The sequence below is a fragment of the Tetrao urogallus genome (genome assembly GCF_951394365.1).
Source record: "Tetrao urogallus genome assembly, chromosome: 7".
NCBI classification, from domain to species: domain Eukaryota; kingdom Metazoa; phylum Chordata; class Aves; order Galliformes; family Phasianidae; genus Tetrao; species Tetrao urogallus.
Window position 1 is genome coordinate 44,988,743 of NC_136820.1, and position 26,759 is coordinate 45,015,501.

General features: G+C 41.0%; 1 protein-coding gene across 1 annotated transcript; it reads right to left on the minus strand.

Annotated features, from left to right (window-relative positions):
• Nucleotides 1–55: 55 nt before the first annotated feature.
• Nucleotides 56–25,209, minus strand: GALNT11 (polypeptide N-acetylgalactosaminyltransferase 11; the record flags this gene model as incomplete). Its single annotated transcript, XM_079538598.1, has 11 exons — nucleotides 56–187; nucleotides 1,625–1,762; nucleotides 6,284–6,388; nucleotides 8,250–8,468; nucleotides 10,269–10,421; nucleotides 11,928–12,045; nucleotides 14,559–14,808; nucleotides 17,078–17,203; nucleotides 19,516–19,682; nucleotides 21,529–21,652; nucleotides 24,915–25,209. 11 exons carry the CDS (start codon nucleotides 25,207–25,209, stop codon nucleotides 56–58), a joined length of 1,827 nt encoding a protein of 608 aa, XP_079394724.1.
• Nucleotides 25,210–26,759: the final 1,550 nt, after the last annotated feature.

Here is a 26,759-nt window from a genome sequence, read left to right on the forward strand (position 1 = left end):
GACGGTGGCTGCAGGGGAAGCCAGGCCCGGCTTTGCTCCTCCTTGGCTCACCGCCTCAGCTCTCGAAACGCCACTGCTGAGGAAGGGAGCCATCGCAGATGGCCATGGCCACGTAGCCTTTGTGGCTGAGCGGGTCTGCCACCTTCATGCACTGCCCCACCGACACCTGGTAGAGGCGGTTGTTTTTCTAAGAAAGACAGACAAACAGGAGATCTTTACTGCAACTTCTCTTCTGCTTCAGTGACAAACTAGAGCTGGAACCGACGCGTGGGGCACTGCCCATGGGGGAAGGGGCTGCTCCTTGCTGAGAAACCAGCATTTGGGCAGCTCCTCCTCCCGGCCCTGAGACACCAGGCCCACAGCCACAACAGCACACCCTGTAACCACATGCAGACCTTGGAGAAAAGGCTCACGTACTTTTATAGGGACCTACTTTGGATTCTGCCTATACCAGTCTCTTGATCAGATGGAGGGATGATAAAAGCCATTCCCTAGCATGGCCAGGGAGGGAGGAGAAACACAGCAAGAACATCCAGTGCTTTTCCAGATCACTCACCCCTTCCAGCTGCATTTTATTGCAGAATTCCTGAAGCTTGTTGCAGGCAGGGTATAATTAAACTGGAACTTGTCCCCCCAGTACGTGGTGATTTCCCTTGAACTTACATAAGCTTTTTGACTGCTGGCCCCTGCAGTAAGGCACCCTGTGGCCCCCACTATACCATCAGCTTCCACAGTTTGAACTTGTCCTCTGCTGTCTTCAAAGGACAGTCCAAAGTCTTTAACCAACAGAGTAGTGCTGGCCTTTCTATCTCCCAGTAACTCCTGGGTAAACCCGCATAGGGAACAGCTTCAGCAGGGTGGGCAACTCAATGATCTCCAGAGGTCCCTTCCAACCTCTGTGGCTCTGTGATTCCATGACTGCTGGCAGGGCTGCAGCAGCTTGCCTTATTTGACTCCTCTGAGGAACAAATGCTGCCAACGAGTGGCACAGCACAAACCCAACAAGGATCATGCAGGGTCCTGGATGTGCAGCATGCAGTCCTGGCAGCGTACTCCTGTTTGCTCAATGTTTATGTTATGGGCTCACTGTTACACCGGGGCATGTGAGGTGACAGCCCCTGAGCTAACACCAAGGAACCAGATTTCACATGGCCGCAGGAGAGTCACAGAACTGAGGCAATAAGACATTAAACTAACGAGATGCTATTACAGGACAGAAGCTGCAAAACTGCTCCTCTGGATCCTGAGTTCTGCCCCCAACACTCAGCAGAAGCCATGACAAGGACTGCTTGCATCTCCTAGTCCTGCAAAGCCAGCAGAGCTGTGGGGTGGGTTTCTTCCACCTGACACATTCCACAGGACACAGTTCTGTGCGTGGCCGTGACAAACAGAAGGGAAATCTAAATAGGACTGCAAAAACTTCCCAACATTGCAAAGGAAAAGGCCTGTAGGTCCTGGAGCTCAGGGAAGTCCTGCTCAGGCTGAGGTGCAGCCACCAACACTGTGTAGCTTTGCACAGGCTGTACTGGCTGTCGACTCAATCCTATGTCCCACAGGTGCCACCATCACTTATGGTGGCATTGATCACAAGCCCTATGCTGTGCTCCAGGCTACATGCACTTACCCCAAAGGTCCACTGCTGAGATCCACCAGAGCCGTGGCACTTCATGAGGCGAGGAGGGTCAGACGAGCGAGTTTCTGACACATCCAAGCACAGGAGGTTATTCAAAATCAGCTCGTGATCTTCATTGTAAACCCACATCTGAAAGATGAGATAGAAAAGATGTCAATTGCAGAGTTACAAGGCATCACAGAGATGCTTTGCCACACCTGCTGTTGCTTTGCTGCCTTCTTTTTCCCAGCAGAGCCTGAAAAGCAGCTGCAGTGCTCCACCACCTTCCCAACACCAAACAGCATTATCCTATGCAGAGGTGCTCAGAGGACCACATGAGACCCTATGTAAAAATAAAGCACACCCACACGTTCCTCCTGTCCTCTTGGGGTGACAGCAACATGCAGCCCCTCTCCCAAGCTCACCATCACATCACAGTAAGTCCACCCCTGAGGATGAGGAGGATGATGGATGTCCTTAGCTGGGCCAAGTGCCATCAGGCAGGCAGGACACAAAGCCAAAAAGCACCTCGAGTCTTCCTGGAAACAGCTGCACTTGGCCAGAAACACAAAGGAGTTCACCTCACTTTGTGCTATGGGCACCAAGAGCACACAACAGCAGAGAAAGCCGTGCTTCTTCTCCAGAAAGGCTGACACCAGGCAGCCCAAATTAATTTCAAACTAATTACATGTTTGGAGTAGAAAACAAGGGAAAAAGAAAAACAAGGCCTGAAGTCTGGCTGTGGCTGTGGCTCCAAACTCAAATTTAAGTATTGCTGTAAACATGCAGACTGTTAGCAGATTCCAGCACACGGAAAGCAAAGCCACCCCTTATCATAAAACTGAAAGTCTTCAGGCACTCTGAAATTTATTAAACATTTTCCTGCTGCCACATGGATGGATGATTAACATTATCCATCATCCTCACTGCCATAGGCTGACCATGCAGAAATCCAGAGATTCCTCTGGCATTTTTTTTTATTTTTCATTTTCTTTTGCCATAATGAAGATATACAGGGCTGTGTTATTGACTTATTTTATACTACCAAAAGATGAAATTATCCCCACAGTATGGTTAGTGCAAATGAATAAAAGGCAGCTGAACTTCTTCTGGGGACATCCAAGTGAGGATAGGGGTGGAACAGTGCCCAAGGCAGGGAAGAAGGCCCCACACTGCCACTTCCTCAGGACAAGAGCAGTTAACTATATCAGACTTTGAGTCCAGGTCAATACAGATGGCTGTACTAAAACAAAACCCAGCACTCAACCTGGGAAAAAAAAAAAAAAATCAAACCAATAGTAAGTGAAGGACTTTGGCTCTCAGAGTGCAGTGCTGGTAGCAAAAGGCACAGGGGGCAGCTGGCAAAGCTCTGTGGATGTACACTCATTTCATCTGTAAATTGCATTAGGAGGAGAGGAATGCAATGAAAAACTTCACTCCAATAAATGCAAGCCAGCAACTATTACAGAACCAGCTCTGTGTCTGACAGAATTATGGCTGTGGGCTCTGCTGCCAGCACAGGCATTCCAGCACTCCAAGCAGCTGCCATCTGTTGCTTACATTGGCACCGGTGCATTATTCCAGAGTTTTTTAAATGACAAAATGAAGCTGAAGAGCACCAAGCAGCCACCTCAGCATGAGGACAAGCTGTGCCCAGCGACTGCATCATTACAGCTATGTGTAGCCCTTCAGTTCATGTTTCTAGTGGCTAGCAGTGACATCACAGCACCAAATAACTTGTGAAAGTCAGCAGCAAAGGCAAAGCACGGGATCTGCAATCATTACTTTAAGCTACTGCTATCCAGGAGACTCAACGTCCTCCTGAAGGCATTGCTGATGTCCATGTGATCCTATTTCATATCTCAGTGTGTGGCTGAGGATTTGAAGAGGAACTGTGGGATCATGTCCTTCAATGGGCTGATGAAAATGCAGCAGTAGAGATAGCTCACACTTCTCCACACTCACTCCAGGCAAACGCATCAGAAAAACAAAACTTACACCCATGATGCAGAGATTTAGGGAGGAGAACCCTACAGAAGAGCCATAGCACTTAAAGCTCATCCTCCTACAAACAGTTCAAGAGTCAGAATTACACATGCTTACACTGATGGAGTGCTACAAGAGGTTAACAGCTCTTGTGACTTCCCAACCCCCATGCAGCTGAGCACAGACACCCACCAGCTAACCCCAGCCTCAAGGGCTGCATTCACAACTGTAAAGCCTAATACATTGCTAAGCTAAAGAAAGCTTAAGTTACTGAAGTGAAACAAATGAACAGAGAAGGGGTGAAACCAAGAAAATAGAAAAAAAAAAACTCTACTCAGACTAGGAGAAGATTTTTTTTGAAAAGCAGCTTGACTTGAAGCATTTAGGTCAGGTAGAAGATAAGCAGGCATTAGGCACATGAAAGAGCCAATCTAGATCACAGCCAGTCCCACTAGTTACATCTTCTGTTGGCCTTCATGCTTCATTCCAAAAATTTTCATTGGGTTCTCTGAAGCTCCTCTTACAAGTTTACTAGTAACTACTTTTTTCTTTGGAGCATCTGTCATGAAGAACTTCAGCACCTTTGCTGCCCAATCACCATCTATTAACCTTAGACAACGTTTTTGGTAGAATCCACAACACATAGGGTGCTTGTTTTTGTTTGTTTATTTCTGTATTTCATTGTGAAAGACAGAGATGGAGATGTCTGACCTTTTGAAGCCCTTAAATGCTTTCTGGCCTCCTTCACCACCCAAGTTTCACGCTGTGTGCTACCTCGTGCATTCCCAGTTTTGTTTATGGAATGAGGTCACACACTGCTGACTGAGCAGAAGAGTTCACTTCAGCTGTCTTGGCATCTCCACACAACCACTCTTCAACTACACAATGTTAATTCCATGTTAGCCTTCTGCTTGCAAAATTCACACTCAGTATTTCTGCTTCTCAGCTTCTGTTACTTTAAGCTTCTTATCTCTGATCTTGTTTCTACCAGACCCTTCCACTATTTCTACCTGTGCTATTTCTAACTACAAAATCATGCAGAAGACCATTTTCCAGTCCAAAGTACTGCGCTCAGCGGGTCTCAAGAAGGACAGCGTTGCTTCCAAGACCTTCACATGTTTTCCCACGTAGAGTTCACTTTGTTCCTTCAACTTACTGAGACTGCTATCTATTCACATGGTAAAAAGTAGCCTGGAAAGAGAAATAGAGTTAACTTATCCCAGACCACTTTCACTAGACCCAATGCAGGCTTTCTTATCAAGGCTAAACGTATAGATGGAACAGATGGGATAGATTCTTCTAGAACAATACAGTTCTTGCCTTTTTTGGCAACACCAGTGCAAAAGGCCAAAACCTTCCAGTACTGAGCAAGTTTCTTGTCATGTTTTATATGCATAACTTGTTACATGCCCTTTCTTTACATTATTCTCATGCATCTAGAGCAAGAGCATTCAGAAGATATGAAAGAAATCTGACAAATTGTTAGTAGAGCAAAACAAGTTTACTAGTAGAAAATCATGGTGTTGGTTAACATGCTTGGAGAACAAAATCATTGCAAAAGACAACAGCACAGCCAGTTTTCTTCCGTGAGAACTAGTTGCTTAATTTACCACTAGTAAACAAGATTAAAACCAGACAAATTAACGCTCAGATTGTTCATCTCTAAAAAATCTAAAGGCTAACCAAAGTTTTCTGTCTCCAGGAGAAAAATCAGAAGGCTTTGATAAGGAGGAAAAAAATAGGCTCTCTCCTCCAACTATTTGGCAGTACGTTACTGGAAATACCACAGGAAGGAAGGGAAACAAATGGAAACCTATCTGTTCTGATAGTGGATGCCATCCATGTAATGTTGTATCGAGGGACACGGTTCAGTGGGGAAGTACTGGTGGTATGTGGACAGTTGGCTAGATATCTTGGAGGTCTTTTCGAAGCTTGGTGATTCTATGATCCCATTTATTTTGTGTCTTTGAGTACTTTTCTCTCCAGATGAGATTTAGTTTTTAGACCTGAGTGCCATATGCTTCTAAACTGTAATGCTCTCAATATAGCTCTTAACTAGATAACAGTCTTTAACGTATTAGGGACCTCTCTACCCTGGAGATTTTCTCCTCACCTTGAGTCCTGAATTTCTGTTGTGAGAAAGAAGCGGAACAGCAGTTTTTATATCACTACATGAAGCCTCTATCATTGGATGTTCACATCCATTCCCAATTAAGCTCCAGAACAGCAATCTGCAGCCAAAGAACTTGCTAAATAGAAGGAATTCCAGGAAATTTAGAAAAAGCAACAAATCATTAATTCATTCCAAAGTACAGCAGCAGAGCACTAGGGTAGTAGAACACAAAGAACAGTGGGCCAGGAAAAGGTTGCCTTGAATCTCAGTATGAGGAACAGACTGGAAGAGCTTCTACAAATTCTGAAGTGTCAGTCAGTAGATCATGGATCCCTCAGGAGCCACTTGAGGACAGTCTCCAGCCACATACGGAGATTCAGCCCACAAAGACAGGATTATAACATCCAACACTCAGTAGGTAGAACATTGAGCTCCACCATCTCCTTTGCCAGCCTTTTTGTGTTTTTTGAAAAATACTCTGGAATCAGCCTGCTTGGTGATGAGATGTTACACCAGGGCATTTTGCCAGCAGGAAAACATGTTGATATGGGTCACTACTCAAAATATCATACCTGGTTTTGATCATTGTAGTCGCACTCCCGAACCACCACCAGGCCTCCTTTCTGACTTGGGTGGCCCTGAGCAACCAGGCATTTGTTGGTTTGAAGATGATACAGCTACAAAAGGAAAACAGTTTGATGAACAGGATAAACAACAAACACCACATACCAAAGAGAACACATGGTAATGCTTTGGAAGCACTCAATATGCTCACAAAGAGCAGCAATAGAAGGCCCTTTCTCCCTTTTAAAATACCATTTTGTTTTTCAGATTAATCTGGAGAAAAAGCCAGCATTCTCTAGTTCCATTTTGCTTTCCAATTCTTCCCTTAGATGGTAGAAGCGCAATACACGCAACTTGGCTCAGCACAAGTTTCTTTCCCTTTCTTGCTCTCCACAGAAGCCTACAGTCCCATCAACTGAACTAATCTTTACTGCATTCTACTGCAGTTTAGCTTCAAAGAAGTCCCTCCCACAGCATCTCTTAATGAAACAAGACAAAGCTATTGAGAAAAGGAAGGTCTTAAACAGATGCGTCTCTGACATCATCTGCTTGCAAATCGATCCTCAAGAGCATTTATACAAATGAAAAGTCACAGTTGCTACAGATGAGGTAAGAAGGAAAAGGTTTAAACACTCCTTAAATGCCCATTCCACTTCAAACACACTGTCTATCCGATTTTGTCCCACTCTGCATGTGTAGGAGATGGCAGGGCAACAGATCTGCCATGCACAATGAAGTAATCATAGCCAATCTAGAGCTGGATAGAGAGTAAAAAAAATTTGCTGTCCTGAACTGGAGGCCAGGCTGGCTAATTAGCTAGTTGTGTTTTATTATGAAGACATAGATGCTTTGGCATTTGTATTGATTCCACAGATTTTTATAAACCAAGGCACTTCCAGTAATAAAAAGAACAAACTGCTCCACCACACTCTCATAATTAGAGAGCACAAAGACAGAGTAATGTTCTTCTCTAAAGAGAGTTTCTGGAAATAGCTGTCCCCAGACACACCAACTGCCTCCCCAAGCACACCATACTTCTCCTGTTCCCTCTACACATCTGAAACAAATTACAGAAAAGCTTCTAAGTTACATTTTCTTACACTCCAGAGACTTCTAGGAGAGGTTTAATTTCCATCATTCCTCACTCACAAGTAGGCTTTCAAATCATTACAGCTTTAAGATATTTTTTTTTTCTTATAATTTTCCCTCCTTGTCTTTATTGGCCATGATGATCAGTATTTAATAACACTGTAAAGAACCATCCGGATCTGTGATCATTAAAGCTCTTCCCAGCTGTCAAACCAGCATTTATCTCTGGACCTACTAGCTTCTGAGAATAAACTGGGATTTTGAGTGATTTATCCTGAAGAGCACAGCACACAGTGGTGACATTGGCTGATAGCTCTGTTCCACGTAGGCATGTGGAAGTAGTTCATAGAGACATCAGAGCTCTCGCACACGCAGTGCTGGGTATAACCCTGGAACCCTGAAGCATCAAGCTAAGGAACTGCATTTTTCAGTTGCAGTTGGAGGAAGCATTCATGCATACCCTAATAATTAACTTTACAACATGACTGGGATTCAATTCTAAAAATACTGCACAAGCTGTGGCTTCCTAGGCAGCTGCTTCCAACCAAAAGGTAATGATATCAATAGGCTATCCATGAGCTCTGGTCCTCCAGCCTGCATTCACTTGCAGCACTAGCAACTGTTCATATCTCCTTACTGCAGGCTGCACTACTACATGGAGCACACTCCATCTCTACCTGATGCTTCCAATTACTGATATAGGCAGGAATTTGCTAGCCATAACCTACGTGCAGACTAAATAGTTCAGTAAAAGATTATTTCCAGTTTGCTGCAGAACAAGAACTATGTTCAGCGTGAACAGATCCGAGAAAATCTTTCAAAAAAAAAAAAAAAAAAAGAAAATCTCAAGACAGACCTCTGTATTTTTAAGAAAGTTTATCTTACCCTTCCACGCTGGATTACTTTTGGTCGCTTTTGTGCTCTATTAATAAAAACTGGCTGTGGAGCTTTGGCATTGGGCCCAGATACTTGCATCTCAGGATAGATGTTATCTAAATACCACTTGAATGACTTGCAGTTCAATCTTTTTCTCAGTTCTACACGATCAGTTATATTTCCATAGTGCCTTGTCCTTAGCTCAGGTCTCAAAGCAAAATACTGCTCCTGTAGGTAGGGGGAAAAGGTTGAGGGAAGGGAAAGAGAGGAGAATTACAGATCAGTGAATTTTTACTTCTCCCTGCTTGCAGAGCTCTCAAAGTTTCATTTCAGACAATTACATTTATCAATCTCGTCACGAAAATGAGAAGAAAAGTTCTCTGAGAGTCTTTAATTTCAGCTGCTAATTACAGAGCTCACAGAAGAAGTATGATATTTGCACATCAACTAGTTCACTAGATAAGACTTAAAAATCAGTTATCAGGGCACTGAGCTGCAATATTCTGCTGGATTAATCACTATCAGACACCTGGACTTTGCCAACACATTTGGAATTACTTAGTGCCATCTCTGGCATAGAGACAGAAGACACATCTCAAAACAGATGGCACATCTGTCCTTACCAACACCTTCGAGCACATGGATGCACACTGCTCTTTCAAAAGTAGAGGAAAATGAAACATTAAAAACAAGGGAATGTTGGACACTTCCAAGGAAGTTTGGAGATAGGCCAGCCCTTGTCATTAGGAATTGGTAAAAATTAGCTCTGCTACTCTACTTGCCTCTTTTGTGGTTGAAGTTCAAGTTTTAATATCTTACCTCTTCTGTATTTTTATTTCCATCGTGTACATGAAAACTCAGATCATTTTAACAACCATCAAAAACCAAAATTCACATTGTTGTTTCCCTTCCATTACGTAGTTTTATTTATTACATGTTGGTATTTGCTCATATCTGCAAAACAGCCTTCTGTCTTATCTTTGCTCGATTCCCCTCACAATCACTTCAACAGACAAAAATATCTCCAAGCTTGCATTCCATCCATAAATCTGTCATAATGACAGTCTCTGGCAACTATTATGGAATTAGATTACACATAGCTGGAAAAGGTTAGAACATAACTGTGTGATAAGAGACTGCAACAATCAGCAGTATATGTTCTCTTTGGACAAAGCACTATTGGATGGAAATAAAAAAAATCAATTCTAAGCTACAGAGAAAACCATCATAAATCACAAACTACTGTGCCCAGGCACCAATAAAAGGGAAAGTGATAGATCAAGTCTACCAATGCATTATAAAAATGGAGAATGAAGATAAAAATTAATGGCTCCTAATAGATTCCTCAAAGTGACAAAGGATGGGCCTTGAAACATAAAACTTTAAGGAGTATGAAGTTAAGAAAAATCTCTTCTACAGAAATTATAGGGATCACTGGAGCTGGCAATAAAGCAAATCCTATGCCCTCACAAGACAAATGCCCTCAAATACAACAGAGATGAGGGCTTCACACAATAGACCAATCTACTTTTAAAAGCATAGTGCCAGGTCTGAATACAGGGAAGAAACATTCTTGCCCTTGAATCCAAAAGTCAATCCCAATTGGCCTTACAGTGCTAGACAGATTAAGAATCAGACTGCTAATTGTAATAAAAAGCAAATAAATAACCAATGAAACCGCCATCTCACCAACATGGAAACTACCTAAAGGCATCCAGCTCCCACATGCAAGTGATTTGGACACAAAACAATGCTGAGCTTACAAGAAACCTACACATCTTTTACTTCATTAAGAAGGCATAATATTGAATCTCCCTCAAGCAGTAGCAGCAACAGGGGTGAAATTTCAACACTCAAAAGCAAAACCACAAGCTTACAGAGTTTAGGAATTCAGACCAAAATAAACATTAGGAAATCAGAATACAGAAGAAAGATCCCATTAGAAAGGCCAAGAGTCTTCATTGTGACACAGCCTTCAGACACGTAAGCCAGCTAATAAATATTTCATGTCCTAGAAATGTCTCTTACTTTGTATTCATCCATCCACACGTGTGCCAGCCTCAATGAATTATGAGCCATAGTGTCCTGTCCCCCTGGAGAGCCATAGGGACGTCTCTTACGGAAAATGTGTCCCACTCTGGAGCAGGGAATGATCAGAAGTCGACCCCCACACATCCAAATCTGTCCACAGAAAAGCAGAGCACAGCTTACCATAGGCATACTGGCCAGGCTCACTTCTTCCTCACCTTCAAGAGATTTTTCAGTAGGTTTATGCACAATACAACATAATTGTCAGCAGTGTTTTCTACATGCCAGGCTTTCTGATAAGTTCATTATTAGATCTTTGGGTTGGAGAAAGAAACATTTCAGTCATGCCATCACTTCTTCCACTCACAACATCATGGCCTTCTCAGAACAGGCAGTATGCTATTCCAAAATTATATGGTTCTAATGACCTATTAGAAAATTCTGAAACGTTTGGGCTGGGATTTACCTTGTAGATTAAGAAAACTGACATGAGAATTGCATCTCCATGGCTCCACAACAAATGACATACAAGTAGGTCAGTCAATGTCATCAAGAGAGCAGTTTGTAATCAAATCACTTAAACTCTGCCTGGATAAGATAAAGTCCAATTTTTACTATTCCCAACTCTTCCCAAGGGAGACAGAGCTTCCAGACCTTGGAACTGCATATACTCCTCAGTTAATCTGCTCTTACTCCACACTCTATTCTGTACTGAAAACGTGGAAAATATTCTGCACACAACTCTGTAAAATAACTCAAATTTATGATTACTTGTTCTTATTTTTTAATTCCGATCTCAGTTTCTCTAATATCTCAATTTGTCAGATTTCTCTGAAGTTTATGAGTATGTGGTTAGTGTTTGCTTTTTTTTGGGTTTGTTTGCTCTTGCTTTGGAGGTGGTATTTTTGTTCGTTTGTTTTCACTTTCCTCTGATCCACTTCTTGTATTTCCCATGGTTGCATCTCATTTCTGAGCAGATCCTCACCACATCTGCTGATGAATCCATGCCACAGAAGCAAAGAATAAAAACATGGCATTGAGCACAAAAAGCTGTTTTCTATCAGGGGAGTGACAGTGAAGAGGAGAAAATAAAACAATCCCAATGAAGCATCACTTTCAAATCTCTTGTTAATGATTTTCTTCATATTTTTTCCAACCAATATGATGCTTTTTTTTTTGTGAGTTAAGAGTACAGCAGAAGTTTTACATTCCCATGCCCTCAAAATGAAATTTGAAAAGCACCACAAGCTAAGGAAATATAACTTTACATACTGCCTACACTGCAGTTAGCCACGTGTATCTTCAACCTATCTGCAGAATTCATTAAGTGTTTGTATAAACCATTTTCATAAATGTGTGATTACTCTTTTCTGTGTATGTCTAGTATTATTTCTAGTGATTTATTTCCAGTATCGTGAAAAATTTAGCCAAATAAAGAAAAAAATTCAAGTACGAGCTCAAAATTCTTTTTAATCTTCCCATTAAAACTTGACCTGAAAGTTATTATAAAGGTTAGTGTGCTAGAGGCATCCATCCTAGGAACAAAAGCACTGGTTTGTGTGTGCAAACAGCTATTCCAGTGCTACTACATACACTGTATAGAGGGAAGAGAAGCCAGACACTGAGATTCATACTCCAATACACACAAAGTGAGAGTACCCGAAAAGATATTTCCAGATTTTCTCCTCCCCAGATGTCCATGCCACTGTCATACTGTCCAAGCTCATTAAAGTACTCACGGTCCATGGCAAACAGGCCTCCAGCCATAGTGGGTGATCTAAAATGGAACAGTGAAAGCTGGTCAATGTTTTAAGCAAGAAGAGGGATTTCAGCTGAACTGGTTAAAAAAAGCTTGCATTTAGACCTGCAATTTTTAGCTGATGATTTCCACTTTCTGCAGGATTTCAGTTCCATAGTCTCTCCCTGTGATCTTTCACTATTGATGTACCCATAAAACCATATTTCCTCATATAGTGAACTCAAGGCAGAAGGATGGGACAGAGAAAGAGAAACAAATTGCTGTCTCTCCATTCAAAAAATAGCAAACACCTGTGCAGGTTTGAATTCCATTTTGTTTTCTAAATTGAGAATTAGGAGCCATGTTTAATTAGCTGCTGGTAAAGACAGATCATCTTCCTACAATCACAAATGCAATCACAATGTAGTTACAATGATGTGTGTTCATCTTCCTCTTACAGGAGGGATTTATACTAACTGGGCTTGATTGAACAGCAGAAAAAAGAGCAGAATCCAGAGGGCATATGAATAAGATCAAGAAATAATACCCTAGTTAAGCAAAAGAAGATCAAAACTTCAGTCATACAACCCAGCAGCCTGCTAAAATACATGGTACTCTACCTCAGAGGATTCAAGTACCAGGAGCAGCACTGTTTCATCATCAATGCCATGGTCAGTTGGTAAAGTCATTGATAAGTATTTGAGTTTTTGTACTTGCATAGATGTTCTTATTGGAGTTTCCCAGTTTTCTACCTTGCCTGAGCACTACTAGAATGGCCATCTATTTCATAGAAACCTCACTTTTTCCATCCCCGACATCAAAATATTACAAAACCTCTCTAGATCATAAAATGTAAGACTTTCCATTTGATGGAAAGCCATTCTCAAAGGCTAAACAGCAAACTTGCTTCTCTGTCAAAGCAAGCAGAGTATGTATGAGAAGTCCTTTTCACACTCAGAAAATGATCTCCTTAGAGGACAAGGCTACCATTAAGTATAAAGTTCCCTGCCTCTTCACAGGAGATTTTCCTAAAATTGAGCTGAAGGAAGGCAACAGCAATGCTGAACACAGTGAGAACTGATCTCCAGGTGTGCCCCAAGTAACCTTTGAGAAAGATTCCAAATAGAATATAGATTTTAAGTCTATCTATGACTGTTCCTTATTCATATTCCCCCAATCCACCCATTCCCTTCAGAAACTGCTACAGCAACACTCCCCATACAAGCCAGTCAAGCTGTTCAGTAACAGAAAGTTTCCTGGCTTCTCAGACAAAGCCTTGTGATGGGCAGACACAGAAAGACTAAGCACAGAGCTGTCAGACCACAGCAGAGAACCTCATAGCCTGAAATGCTCTGTGTTTACAGACCAAGGAAAGAGAATGAAGATGACAGCACCCAACTTCTGAATCACTTTGTAAATCTAGTAAAAGTGAAGCAGTTTGCCTTCAAAAAAGGAAAACTCTTCCCACTTACCAAACTGAACTCTGTATCTGCAACTAAAGAAAGCACATTCGTGTTCTTCTTGCTTTACCAGCGCTGTTTTCATAAAGGGATTTGTACTGGGAATGCTTTTGTTCTTGTACCTGAGCTGTGTGTGTCTACTGTTTAAGAAAGGCGTCTACTAAAATCAGTTTATAAGAGTTACGGCTCCAGTAAGAACCAGATATTGCCATTCTGTACAGGTCAGACAGTCATGAATGGTTAAAAGGCTAAGGAGGATGTTCTCACAGCCCCACATTAAATCTTACTAAGACTTTTGTTTCAGAATGGTGTTCATGCAATCCAGACCACAGAAATAAGGACAGGATTCCAAAAAGCTATCTGGGACATTTGCCATATTGTGACAGAACTGTTTTGAAGACAGCCTTCATGTCCCTGTGCATTCATTTACAAAGCTTTATGACAAAATAAAAGTTCAAACAAAGCATTAAACCTTTTTCCCTGCTCAAATGAGAAAACAAAATCCAAATAGGAAAAAAAATATTGACATAGAAGATAAGCAAATACTGCATCCTATCCCATCAGTTATGAAATCACCTTCACATTGCCACAAAAATGCATTTTCCCAGACTAGCAATTCTTTGGCATTTCACCACAGAAAGTCCAGAGCCTATGAGCTCTAGTGGAATAGCCAGGCAGCTACTAGAGACAAGATCACATCAAAATTACGATCATTAAGCCAAAAACGTCAAATTGGAAACAAACACTGGCAGGTGGGTTAAATCTGTCAGATAATTTCACCATTAATAGAGAGCACAAGCTCTTTAAGACTTGTGCCGTCAGCAAAATCTGCTAATATGCTGCTGCTTTTCTCCCTAAAGAGGTACCTTCTTAATCAACTAATACATGATTAAATACTAGAAACAAAAGTGAAATAAGTAATAGAAAACAAAACTACTTCTGGGCAACATAATAAAGAGAAATAGTTGACAGGTCAGGCATCTGCTTCTAAAGCTGCATGCCCAGATACATTTCATAACACCTCAAAGTGCTCCTGAGCACCCATACGTTACACAGAGCTGACTGCTGCACACCATGCAAGAGGAGCCTTACTTGATTGGAGCAGTGGCTCCTTCAGGACCTTCAAGCTCTGACAAAGGAACAAGATCCCACTTAAAGTGCAGGCCCCAATTAAACCCTCCACGCACAACTGGGGAAGAGCTGTAGGTAAGTGTGTCAGCACTGATGATGTCAATCACGGGGCACACCACAGTCCTGCGGTCTTCTTTGATTGGAGTCAGCAGAGGTTGCAGCCACATCTCATTTACCTCACAGTGACTGTCCAGGAAAACCAGCACTTTTCCTACAAAGGCCAAAAAACACAAAAAAAAGACTTGAGGTAACATGAAATACACGAACATGTGCAATTGTAGCTGCAGAGTATCAGCAGTATCCTCACAACTCTGTGTAACAGAAGGGAAATGCCATCTGCACTCAGAAGGGTGGGAGAACTAGACAGCACTGGGATTAGTTCAGTCACTAAAGCAGAAGGTAGATCCTGGCTATCACACATTATGAACTGCTTAAAATAGGTATCAGGTATCACACTCAGACCGAATACAACTGCTGTACTTTAAAAGGAACATCAGAACTCTCAGAGACTGGAGATAGACTTGTTCTGAAGAGGAGCACCTTCTGTGCGTGAACGAGACTACAGAGGCAGACAAAGATGACAGTTACTGGGTTGGATGAACCATCCTTGTGACAAAGCTGCTTTTGTCCATTGACTGTAATCACCTTAAGCTTCCTTCATATCACACTTCAGCACTGACTGCTGTAGCTAAGATCTGTGAGTTTTAAACCGAGCCATTCTGACAAATTAATCTGCATTCATTCAAGACACAGATGACAGCACTTCAATTCCTGAACGTAAAGTAATGCAGAAAAATCTCTACATTTCACTAGCTTTAGTTATCGTGGATCCAGACCACTTGAAAAGGAGAGCAAGTGCCCTGATGTGGCACAGCCAGACCCACCAGTATGAGACCAACCAACACTTCAGTCCTGTCAGGTCTATCAGATTACCTGCCATGATTAGAGAGGATAATTTGGCTCCTGAGAGGTTCAGCTAGTCTAAGAAATCATCTGAACTTTAACTGCATAACGTTAGAATAACATTAAATTTACATAATGTGGAAAAAATGGAAAAGAGCTTTAAAAAAAAAAAACACTTAGACAAGTTATGTCTGTGTTTCTATTAACAACAGGCAATTTTTGACTGAGGGGAAAAGCAGACTCCAGAAGTTCAGAGCAGCAGTAAAATGACTTAAGATTACACTAACACAAGTGGGTCCAAGCACAGTTTACAAGATGTAAGCACAATTTTCTCTCTGGATTATGCCATTACAATGCTAATGAGTAAACACCAATTAAAATATTTTAGCCACCAATCAAAATTATTTGAGAAGTCCTCTATACTTCCTCATGCAACAAAGGCTTAACAAGGAAGTACATTAAGGTAAATGGCACAGTATACATAAAGGACCAGACACAGTTTATCCCAATTAGCACTCACTACAACAACAGAAAAGCTTCTGTGAGAATCATTACAGTTAAATGGCGATTCAGAAGGCACCTCTGAGTTTACTGTGGTAAGAAAGCAGACTAATTTTGGGGCAATAATACCCACATGAAACATGCTGAGGATACTTTGACAACTCAATACCCAGGGCAGAGGGAGGCATTCCTCAAACACAGATCCTTCAATCAAGAATAAGGAAAATTACTCTCTGTCTCACTAAATGTAGTCAAGCATTGTTTTTACCTATTTCACTGACCCATTCTAAATAATCAACTCATTTTTATTATTCACCTATTAAAAATGAGTTTATACAGGAAGGAAGAAAAGCATAAATCAATACTTAGACAAGGGTAAAAAGATATTAAAATCTGCTTCCAGATTTGCCAAGTCATTGTTTGGGTGATTTGGAAAAAAGTCTACTCCCCTCTTACACAGCAGAAATTTCCTTTTTTTTTTTTTTTTTTTAAACAAACCATTTTACCAAATTACAAACCATAAAAACAGTGGCTTTATTACATCTTCACTACATCTTTATTACATCTACATTACATTTTCACTGAAACAAGAAACAAATCTTTCTTGCTCCTTCTAATTAAGTCATTAGGAGAGCTAAGTCATTAGGAAAGTAACAAAAACCTCAGATGAGGAGTAATTCAGCAAAACTAGGAGGAAATACAGAAGACTTTCTGTAGAACACTGTCAATATCATCATGCAAACATTTATTAATTAACATTAGTTAAGGTCTCCAATCACCATCATATAGGTATCAACCAATAGACTTCATACAGCTGTTGTAATGTAGTTTAACAGAGTCACTGACACACTGAAACTATTTAACACTTTACACCTGAAGTAGTGTTAACCAAATCTTTCCTCCCCCAGCTTCAGTTGTGCAGCTTAGAAACTGGCATAACAGACACCTTTGCAGTGGGGTAAAGCAATTGCATGTCAAACACTCAGCATCTGAAAAAGCTGCATCACAGAAAGAGAAGAGTCACTAACTAAAATAAGGTCAGAGTATGCAAAGAAAGGAGAAACAAGAAAGTATACCTGTAGCATGAGAGGCTCCAATCATCCTTCCTCGAATCAAACCTTCCCGCTTCTCATTTCTTACTAGTTTTGTTGTTTTAGGAAGCTGAGTTTTAACATATTCAACCAAGTCTTTCTTCAAGTCAGCTGGAAGGAGAGCACAAGATCAACAACAGCATGGATGCTTTGGGAGAGTTTTGTTTCAAGCCCCAATATGTTCAAATCGGGGCTAAATATTAAGCTGCAGTTTCTTGAATGAAGATTGGATTGCTATCATTTTGCAAAGTCTTTACTACAATATCATTCAAGTTAATAGGAAAGAACAGACTCAATGCTAAAAGGAATTACCATTACTAAAAAAATAAGTTTAAGGTCATTATATGAGGAGATAACATTTCTCTTCCTAAATTCTTAATGCAGACTATCAAAAACAGTAAGAGTAATGAAAGCCCTTTCACTCACGCAAAGCGATTTAAATTATGTTCCACATACTGAAACAGATACTGACACTTGAAAAGCACAACAACACATTTCATCCTTTGTACCCTCTGACTCAACAGCGGATAAACAGAATTACAAACACCCCTCACAGGTAGTTCCTTTTCTGAAATTCAAAATAATCATTCAAACTGACCACTTCACTTAGTGATAGAAGGGGAAAAGTTTTAAATTAAAAGAGCTGAGATATAAGGAAATAGTTTTGTTTTTTCACAGTAAGGGTTGTGAAGCACTGGAATTGGTTGTCCAGAGAGGCAGCAGATTCCTCATCCCTGGAGACATTCAATGTCAAGCTGCACCAGGTTTTGAGCACCTGATTGAGCTGTAGGTCTCCCTGTTATTGCAGGGACCCCTGCAACTCCATTTTATGATTAAGAGCACTGTTGACAAGCACATGCTTTTGAAAGAGAGCAAAGTTAACTGAAGTATATGAACACCCTGCCTTGCCTGTCCCTTCTGAATGGCCTAGAACACTACACCATGGCACATCAGTCACAGGATTCACATATCCCTCTGTTGTTGTAGTTCAGGGACTTGGTTGCTCCTCATACTGCACGCATTGGTGTTATACTGGTTGTTTCACCAATAAGACTAGTAGTTCTCTAAAAATAGTATCTTCTCCCATCTTAGCTGCAGAACATACTCATTTACAGCCAGAAAGGCAAGAATAACAACTCAATGCTTTGAATCTAATTTGGCCTTTGAATTAGGTAACAGGCCAGAAGAGTGATGGCATTACTCCTAAACAGACATTAACCAAATGTGTAACTATATTCAAAAGAGAGGGTTCTGAAGTAAGCTTAGATTTGAATATGAAGGATATCAAACTTGAAAATAACAATTTGCACAAGAGACTTGTAGCAGGGAGCGCTTATTGCTTCCAAAGAACAAAAGAAAAAAAGTTATTAAGCATTATGCTTACTTATCAGCAAGGATAAGTATGTTTGACCTCTTTTCTCCACATCTTAACACTTGACCTGACCTCACAGACAGAAAATAGCTGCACAACAAGAGAATTTAATTCTACAAGAGATGATGCATCTCAGTCTCACAAAGCAAGTGAGACCTTAACGTGGAAACCAAATATGAGATAAAGAAAGGTCCTGTGTACTAAAGAGATTAAAAATCATTTTAAAAATGCACGAAATTTTGGACTTATATAGAGGCAGGCAACTAGCACAATCCTCCTTGCAAGTCCTGCTGGACTAACGCATTCCTCAACTGGCATACAACTATTTGAGATATCAAACCACTGGATTACGTCCGTTTTTGCCTTTTGCTTTGTGTAAGAGAAAAATGCTAGAGCATCAATCTTTCAAGAGTACTGAAGTTCTGCAAGGTCTTCCCCTCTGGGGCATGGCTTGGTGGAGATGGCTGCTCCACAAAGAGCCAGCAACAGCTACTCTTAGGGCGGCCACAAGGGGCTGTGCAAGAGCCATGCAGAACCCTTCCAGCAAAGGCTGAGCTCTGCTCAGGCTCTGATCCCGTGGAGCACTCCATCGTCCTGAAATATCAAGTAAGTATTAAAAAACAAGGCATTGTTTCCATAGTGCCACATCCACTTATCTGTGAGACCTCAGCAGGGATTATGTGCATTCAATGCCTTTCAGAAGCGCTCACAGACAGGATTGGCCCAAAAAAATTTGCTAAAAGAGTAATCTGCTCTGAATACTTGAGTAGCCTGGACACCTCTCGTTATTAGCTTCAAAAACCAGTTTCTGAATGTTGAAATCCATATAATGCAAAGATCATCAGGAAAATGGCACATCAGGAAAGTGTCAAAGTGAATATAATTCTGGACATAATGGAATATCTTGCATCTGTAGTGGCTAGGACTTTTCAGGTATAGACAGCAGTAACAACTAGTTTTACAGGTTCTACATTCAGTCTGATAGTCAGTAAAGCACAGGAAGATTCAGGCAAGTGCAAGCTCTAACTAAAATATTTCCAAAAGTTCTCACCCAGTTCACTGTTGTCATCCACCAAAATAATTTCATGAAGAAGGTGTGCAGGAGTGCGATCCAGGACACTGTGCACCGTGCGAAGCAGGGCAGAAAGTGCTTCATTGTAGAAACAGATGATAACACTTGCAAATGGCAGATCAGAAGGGTAGGATTTCTCTCTACACCTGCAAGCAAATATAATACTTATTTTGTTATCTGGGATCTCCAAAGGGCTATTGTCACTCTTTGAATGTCGTAAGGTGCTTATATCCAAGTTAGTTAATGTCTACAGGATTAAGCATAGTAAGTTACTCTCCACATAAATGCAAGCTTACAATTAGCACTGCTACTTGGTAGAAAAAATATGATGGATCATAGTGGGAAGGAGAATAACAGATCCTTAAGACATAACGAGTAAATAGTAAAGGTTTATTTCAGCTATCAAAACGCTGCCTAGCACTCTAAGGTGGCTCAGGTATGTACAAGAATGGCTCCCCAGTACAAGAAAGACAGGGATCTCTTGGAAAGAGTCCAGCGGAGGGCCACAAAGATGGTGAGGGGCCTGGAGCATCTCTCCTGTGAAGAAAGGCTGAGTGAACTGGGTCTGTTCAGCCTTGAGAAAAGAAGACTGAGAGGGACCTGATCCAGATCTATAAATATCTGAGGTGTGGGGGGCAGAATGGCGAGGCCAGACTGTTTTCAGTGGTGAGTGGAGACAGGACAAGGGGAAAACGGCTGGAAACTGCAGCATAGGAAGTTCCACACAAACATGCACAAGAACTTCTTTACAGTGAGGTGACGGAGCACTGGAACAGGCTGCCCAGGGAGGTGGTGGAGTCTCCTTCTCTGGAGATGTTCAAGACCTGCCTGGATGCCTACCTGTGTGACCTGCTGTAGGGAACCTGCTTTGGCAGGGGGTTGGACTCGATGATCTCTGGAGGTCCCTTCCAACCCCTACAATTCTGTGATTCTGTGTAATTATGACAAATACATCTATTGCCCAGCCAGTGGAGAGCTGGTTGGATATTTGAAAGTACCTCCAGTAGTGCTAAATACTTGTTTAGAGAACCAAACACTAGGATTCAGCCCGCAGATGAAGACATTCAAATCTGGTCAATACTATCAGTGAAGTCAAGACAGCATTCAGCTCACCCTGAGGCAGAGAAGTGCATTTTGTTAGCTGAAGAGCTGTATATGCTCCATTAACTACATTGACTGGATCTCTGCTAAATGTAATAACAGTAGAGACAACTGACTAACATGCAGATAACTAAATTAGGCATCTTAAGCTACCCAATGAATCTCACTCAAAGTTCATTCTACTTATTTTCAAATTTTATCTATAACCTCCAATAGGCTACAGTATCACAGATTAATGCCATTTGAAGATGCCAGGCATGAGGGAATCCAACAAAAATAAGGAAAACCATAAATGGAAACAGTGGTATACAAAAGCAGCCTTCACTGACTTGGAATGAATTCAGCTCTTGGGAAGGATTTCAGCAAGAACGATTCATTACCTTGACCCACACCACAGCAACCACTAGAAAAACAGAAGCAGGCTTATTTATTTTTTTCAATTCAGTGGGTTTTTTCTTATCATGTTGTTACTGTGATGATTTTTTCCATATGCACTGTACGGATTAAAGAAAAATTTTGCTTCACAATAAAACACAGTATATCCAGCAGTGCCATGCAGATACCAAACAAATTCAAAAAAAGAAGTAGAAAGCTCTTCTCATCTAACTTATCCTCTGGGCTTGCAGCAAACATTGAGCATATATAAGTTGAAAGCATCTTCTCCAGAGAACACTCATCCACTTGGGCACCTGAACATTTAACATCCAAGTTTCCAATGGTACCAAAGACAATTATAGCATCTCTTCTGACAATTACAGTACTTGTAGCATCAACAATAAAGCTTGGAAAAAAGAAGTACTGTAGCACACTTGAAGTAATTGAGAGCACAGCTAGGAAGGCAGCTCACAAAAATTAAATAAATATGATACATGTTTGAATAACTGTACATACTTTGCATCTCTTGTATCAGGAACCTCCCTGTGATACCCCAGCCGGTTACTGATGAGCATATTGAAAGCATGCTTCTGATAGCCCAAGTCTCGGACCTCCTGATCTTCTTCATTAAAAATCATTCCTGCAGAAGGAACACACTAAGGTCAGTTAAAAGAATTAAAGCATCCATTGGAAATGATCAAGGATTGAAAAGTGTGCTTCAACTTTCCCCAAAACCAACCATGCTCTTCAGAAATTCCTTTACTCTCTGGTTTTGTGGATTGTATTTTTGCTCAACTGTTTTTGTTACCCCTCAGATAAATAGTGCTTTTGAGCAGTCTGTGTAGCTACAACAACATGAAATCTTCCTCCAAACTGAAGGCTTTGTTGTATTTATTACCTTAACAGACACATTCCCGTTTCTGAAATGGCCTCTTAAGCCCTGCACTGCCAAACAACATCAAAGACAGGAAAGACTGCTCACACAATGAATCAGCACCTGTCCAGGTCTAGAAGTGGGATTTTTGAGAGGAAAAAAAATAGTTACAGTGGGAAAAAAGCCCTCACAGAATCAGCTCCAATTCCATACAGTTCTCTTGTGCCTGCAGTAACAAAAAGAGCTAGGACAGAATTGGCAACTTCTTATTTCTCACTTGAGACACTGACAACAAAAAAATAATAGCAAGAAATCTAGCTGTTCCTTTGCTGATTATTTTAGCACAAGCATCAGCTGTTGCTGAGCACAGCAGAGGCAGCAATTGTTAGTATAAATAAATACACTGCCAGAGGCCAAGGTGAAATCCCAAATGCCATTGTGCCTGCCTTGATTCAGTGCCAGGGTTCCTCTCTCAGTGAGCCAAATGCTCACCAGGGTGAAGAAAAGCAAACTACTATGGTGCTTCAAATGAATCTTCTACCAAAAAAAAAAAAATTCAAGTAGAAGAAAGTGGTAAGAGCACAACACCATCATCTTCCCTACAGTTGTTTTTGACAGCAATCTCTCACTCTCTCACTCATTTGCCTTCTCTGTAAAGCAGGATAAAATCAAACCTTCCAGACTCTTCTCATTCCTCATGCTGAGTTTTTGACAGCTATGCAAAAGCCAACTGAGCTCAAATGCAGGGAAAACACAGTGGATTAGAAAACAGAATAAAGAGCATAAGAAATGCAAAGAAATAAAGTTTCAAGCTTAAGAACAAGGTTGGCTTTCAAAGCACAGCTGCATCACAGCTGTTTCAGCACAAAGTCTACCTATGGGTATAGCAAGACCACCTTCTAGAGGAAAATCTGCATCCAGATATCCAGATTCCCATCTCTTACAATTCCCACTCCACTGCCTTCAGTCCTGAGTAGAGCAAAGACAATTCCTTAAACAGTAAGGATAGTAAAGCACTGGATTAGGTTGCCCAGAGAGGTGGTGGGTGCACCATCCCTGGAGCCACTGAAAGTCAGCCTGGATGGGGCTCTGAGCAACCAGATCTAGATGTAGGTCTCCCTATTTATTGCAGGGGCTGGAGGGACAACAAGATGACCTTTAGGAATCCCTTCCAACTCAAACAATTCTATGAAGTATAAATGCTCTGACATTCATACAGAGAGCAGGAATGAGGTCTGGTCAGAGTAGCAGCGCCTCTCTTCAAGCACCAGTGGCCTAAAAGGGTAAGCTGGCCTTCCTTTGAACACATGAAGTTTCAGAGAAAGGTTTCCAGCTTGTGAGCTTAGACAGCCAGCTCAATCATATCTACATACATCACAGTAACACAGTGCCACTGGGTCAACTTAAAACATTCCCTTTATACAAAGCACGAGCTTAAGAAACACACACTGAATGTTTTCTTCCACAGCCCACCAATACACAACCACTAGCTACTTTATTCTGATCTTCTGAATACGGACTAGAAGAAATGCTAATAATTTTTAAAACATCCTCATAAAGAACAACATCCAAAACATCTGCAAAAGACACGGAAGGTTTCAGTCCAAACAGCAGATACAAGCCTTTGGAAAAGAAGATTTGCAATGGAAACATCAGCTCAGGATTGACTTTAGCAGTGTTACGTGGATTTCATAAGTTTGCAAAGAAAAAAAAAAACAGATTACCAGATCAGTGTTTTCAGCTATCACATGCCAATCCTCCTGTTGTTGGGTTTTGGTGTGTTTATTTATTTTTTTTTTGCTTTGCATGTTTATCATTGCCCTACCCCAGAGAGGCATGAAGCCCCTTCCTGCAGCACCTGATCTAACTCAAACAGAGCCAGCTGTCTCCTCATTATTCATGTAGAGCTTATCCTGGCACCGCAAATCCCCTTGGCTTTCACCAACCAAACTAGTCACTCTGTTTGAAGATCAAGAGACTCCTCAGTTGAAAAGCTCCAATTTCTTTCCTGGCCAGCACTGAATAGTTGGAAAGAAATGGCACCTCTGGACTGGCTTTCACCTCCCTTGGCTGTCATGGTTTTTGCAATGAATTGATAAACATTTGTAATGCCACAAGGCAACGCAAATTGGCATTTCTGTTTTGGAAGGTGTTTTTCTACATACGAGCACAAGCCTATCATACAAGTTTGTTAAAGGTCTACAGACTTTTACAGCTAATGATGCAGTAATAATGAAAGAGTTCGGTTGGATATAAATGTTAAGCTCCAGGCTATGGAAGGTACTTTGACACAATTCCCCAAAAAGCAGTAGATATTATAACACTCAATACGTACCAGACTTAAAGCAAGTTCGTAGGCTAATAGTCAATGCATATTCAAATACAGCAGAAAACACTAAGCATTATAGTTTGGAATACAAACCTAATCTCATTGATGAAATATGCTCCAATGGAACATATAAATTTTTGTTGGTACAAAATAAGCAGGTTTTGACAACCATCACCATCATTTCAATTAATCTTACATTGTAATTTTGCCATCCCGCATTTTTTTTTTTTAGGCTATTTCATACTCCAAGAATATTCTCCATATCAGTGGTCTTCTTCATTATGTATTGCTATCAAGCTGCTTTTAACTGCTGCATAAGATCAGAGCTTCTCTGTGGTTAATTAAAGTTCATGTATTTGAGCCTAATCAATACAGAAGCAAGACATGAAAGACATATATCCTGAACCTTCTAAAAAATAAATCAATCAGTCAAGAACCACATAAAGGGCAGACATCTTGGTGTAATCCACTCCCTGTTAACACTTACACAGCAGAATTATAACTGTTAGAAATAGTATATTTTGGATTATACACAACAGAATAAATTTCAAATAACTCTTAAGAGAGCCACTTGTACCACCTACATTTAACACCAAAGCTACCTTACTATACGGTTTTACCCTGAAATCCTTTGAACAAACAGACAATTTTCATTTTCTATTTCTATTCTTTTTGTCACCCACACTAAAAAGCACTCACCCATTTCAGGAGAGAAGTCTCCCTCCCCCTTTACTGGGTCCTGGACATGATTTCCAATAGGATTTCTAAATTTGCTCTCTTTCTGCTGCAATTCAGGTATGTTAACTGGCCCCCGAGTGAAACGGGGGTAGAATTTTTTTGGAAACGGCTTCTGAGGTTCTAGCCCCTTGACGGGCACATTCTTGAAGGACTGGTTCTCTTCACTGAAGTTGAAATAAACAAAGAGCAGAAGTGTCCAGGTCACCGATGTGAAAAGGCACCCATAACAGAAATAGCGGAGCGTGACGCTTCCCATTGTACACTCAGCATCGTTGAGGACCCATTCTCAATTACCTGAAAGAGAATAAAAACACATTTTGAGAGCACTGCCTGTTCACTCCTTAGGCTTATACATTAATGAAGTTCATTCTATCCATTACTGTTCCATTAAATATTTTTGTAACACTAACAGCGGACCTGAAGAATGAAATGCCTCTTCACTTTCCCATTCAAGAAGCATGACTACAGTTGACCAACATGTGGCCACTACTGCTTTGAAACACGAAGCAAACAATCACTAACAGCCAAGTGACACACAGCGCTTAAAGGTGAGCAATTAATTCTCTCAGAGCAGTTACATAATTATCTTTCTTCCACCACAGCATGTTCTTCATCTGCCTACATTCATTTAACCAAATCAGTATTTAAAGTACATACCAGATACAAAGAATTCGTTCCTGCTTTCAGTTCCTATCTTGAAACGTGGAATGAGAGAACACAGACTCAAAAACCAATGCAGTTAACTCCTTCATTCCAAATTTAAGAACACCAACCATCATGAGCACCCCAGAAATCAGAGTGCAATGTAGCTAAGACACAGTACCAAGTCAGTGACATAGTGACACTTACAGACTCTCTCCAGAAACAAAAGTAGCAGAGAGAGAGAAGCAAAAGAATAAAAACCTCCAGGGAAATTCACTGGCTCCCTAAAGGCATCTGCAGACTCTGGAATAGATTCCATCCTCCTTGGAGATGCCCACCTGAAACTGAAAGGAAGCAAACCAGCCCAGAGTTTTCCTGTAGGCATCCCACCACTAATACCACTTGCCCAAAGTCTATTGGCAGTTACTCAGGTGAGCAAACCCCTGGAATGAAGCACGTGAAACTGGTAATAAAGTTTTATTTACAGCCCTGGAGAATCAGGTAAACTGTTTGGAGACTCTCCTGTCTAAACAAGGCTTGGTTCCCAAACTTCAGAAACTGAAAACCCTCAAAGAATTAGAATTCTCTCATCCTTATCTAAACACAGTGAATTATTAGCATAGTAGCAATAAGTCAAAAAAATATTTAGCCACATATTTAATTAGCAAAACATTTGTATGAAGAAAACAAAGTACTGAGGATTGGGGCGGGAGGAGGATCAAGAGTTTATGTTAATGTATTTCTCAGGCTTCTCAAGTTGGAAACTAAGGGCAGTCCTCAGGTCAGGCTGGCAAAGAACAAACCTTAACAACAGTTATGAGCACAAACAATATTCCCTTCTCAATACAGAAAACTCCTACACAGAGGCAGAAGGCACTACGATCCCAAGGAAACCTATAAAGATCCCACTCATTTTGGCAGTGTAATTCTGAGCCCTAAAGAGAACATTTCCATAACACAGAATGAAGCAAAAAGCCTCCTCAAAAAACAATTTACCTGTTATTCTTACCAAGTCAAACTCCCTCACTTCCGTAAGGCAAAAAAAAAAAAATCTATGCAACAGTTAAACCCAAGGAGCTTAAAAAGGTCTTAAACAGGGTTTAAATCTCAAACTGATTCCGCGCATGCAGACAAATTGCATGCTCTGTGAAACAGGCTCTAACG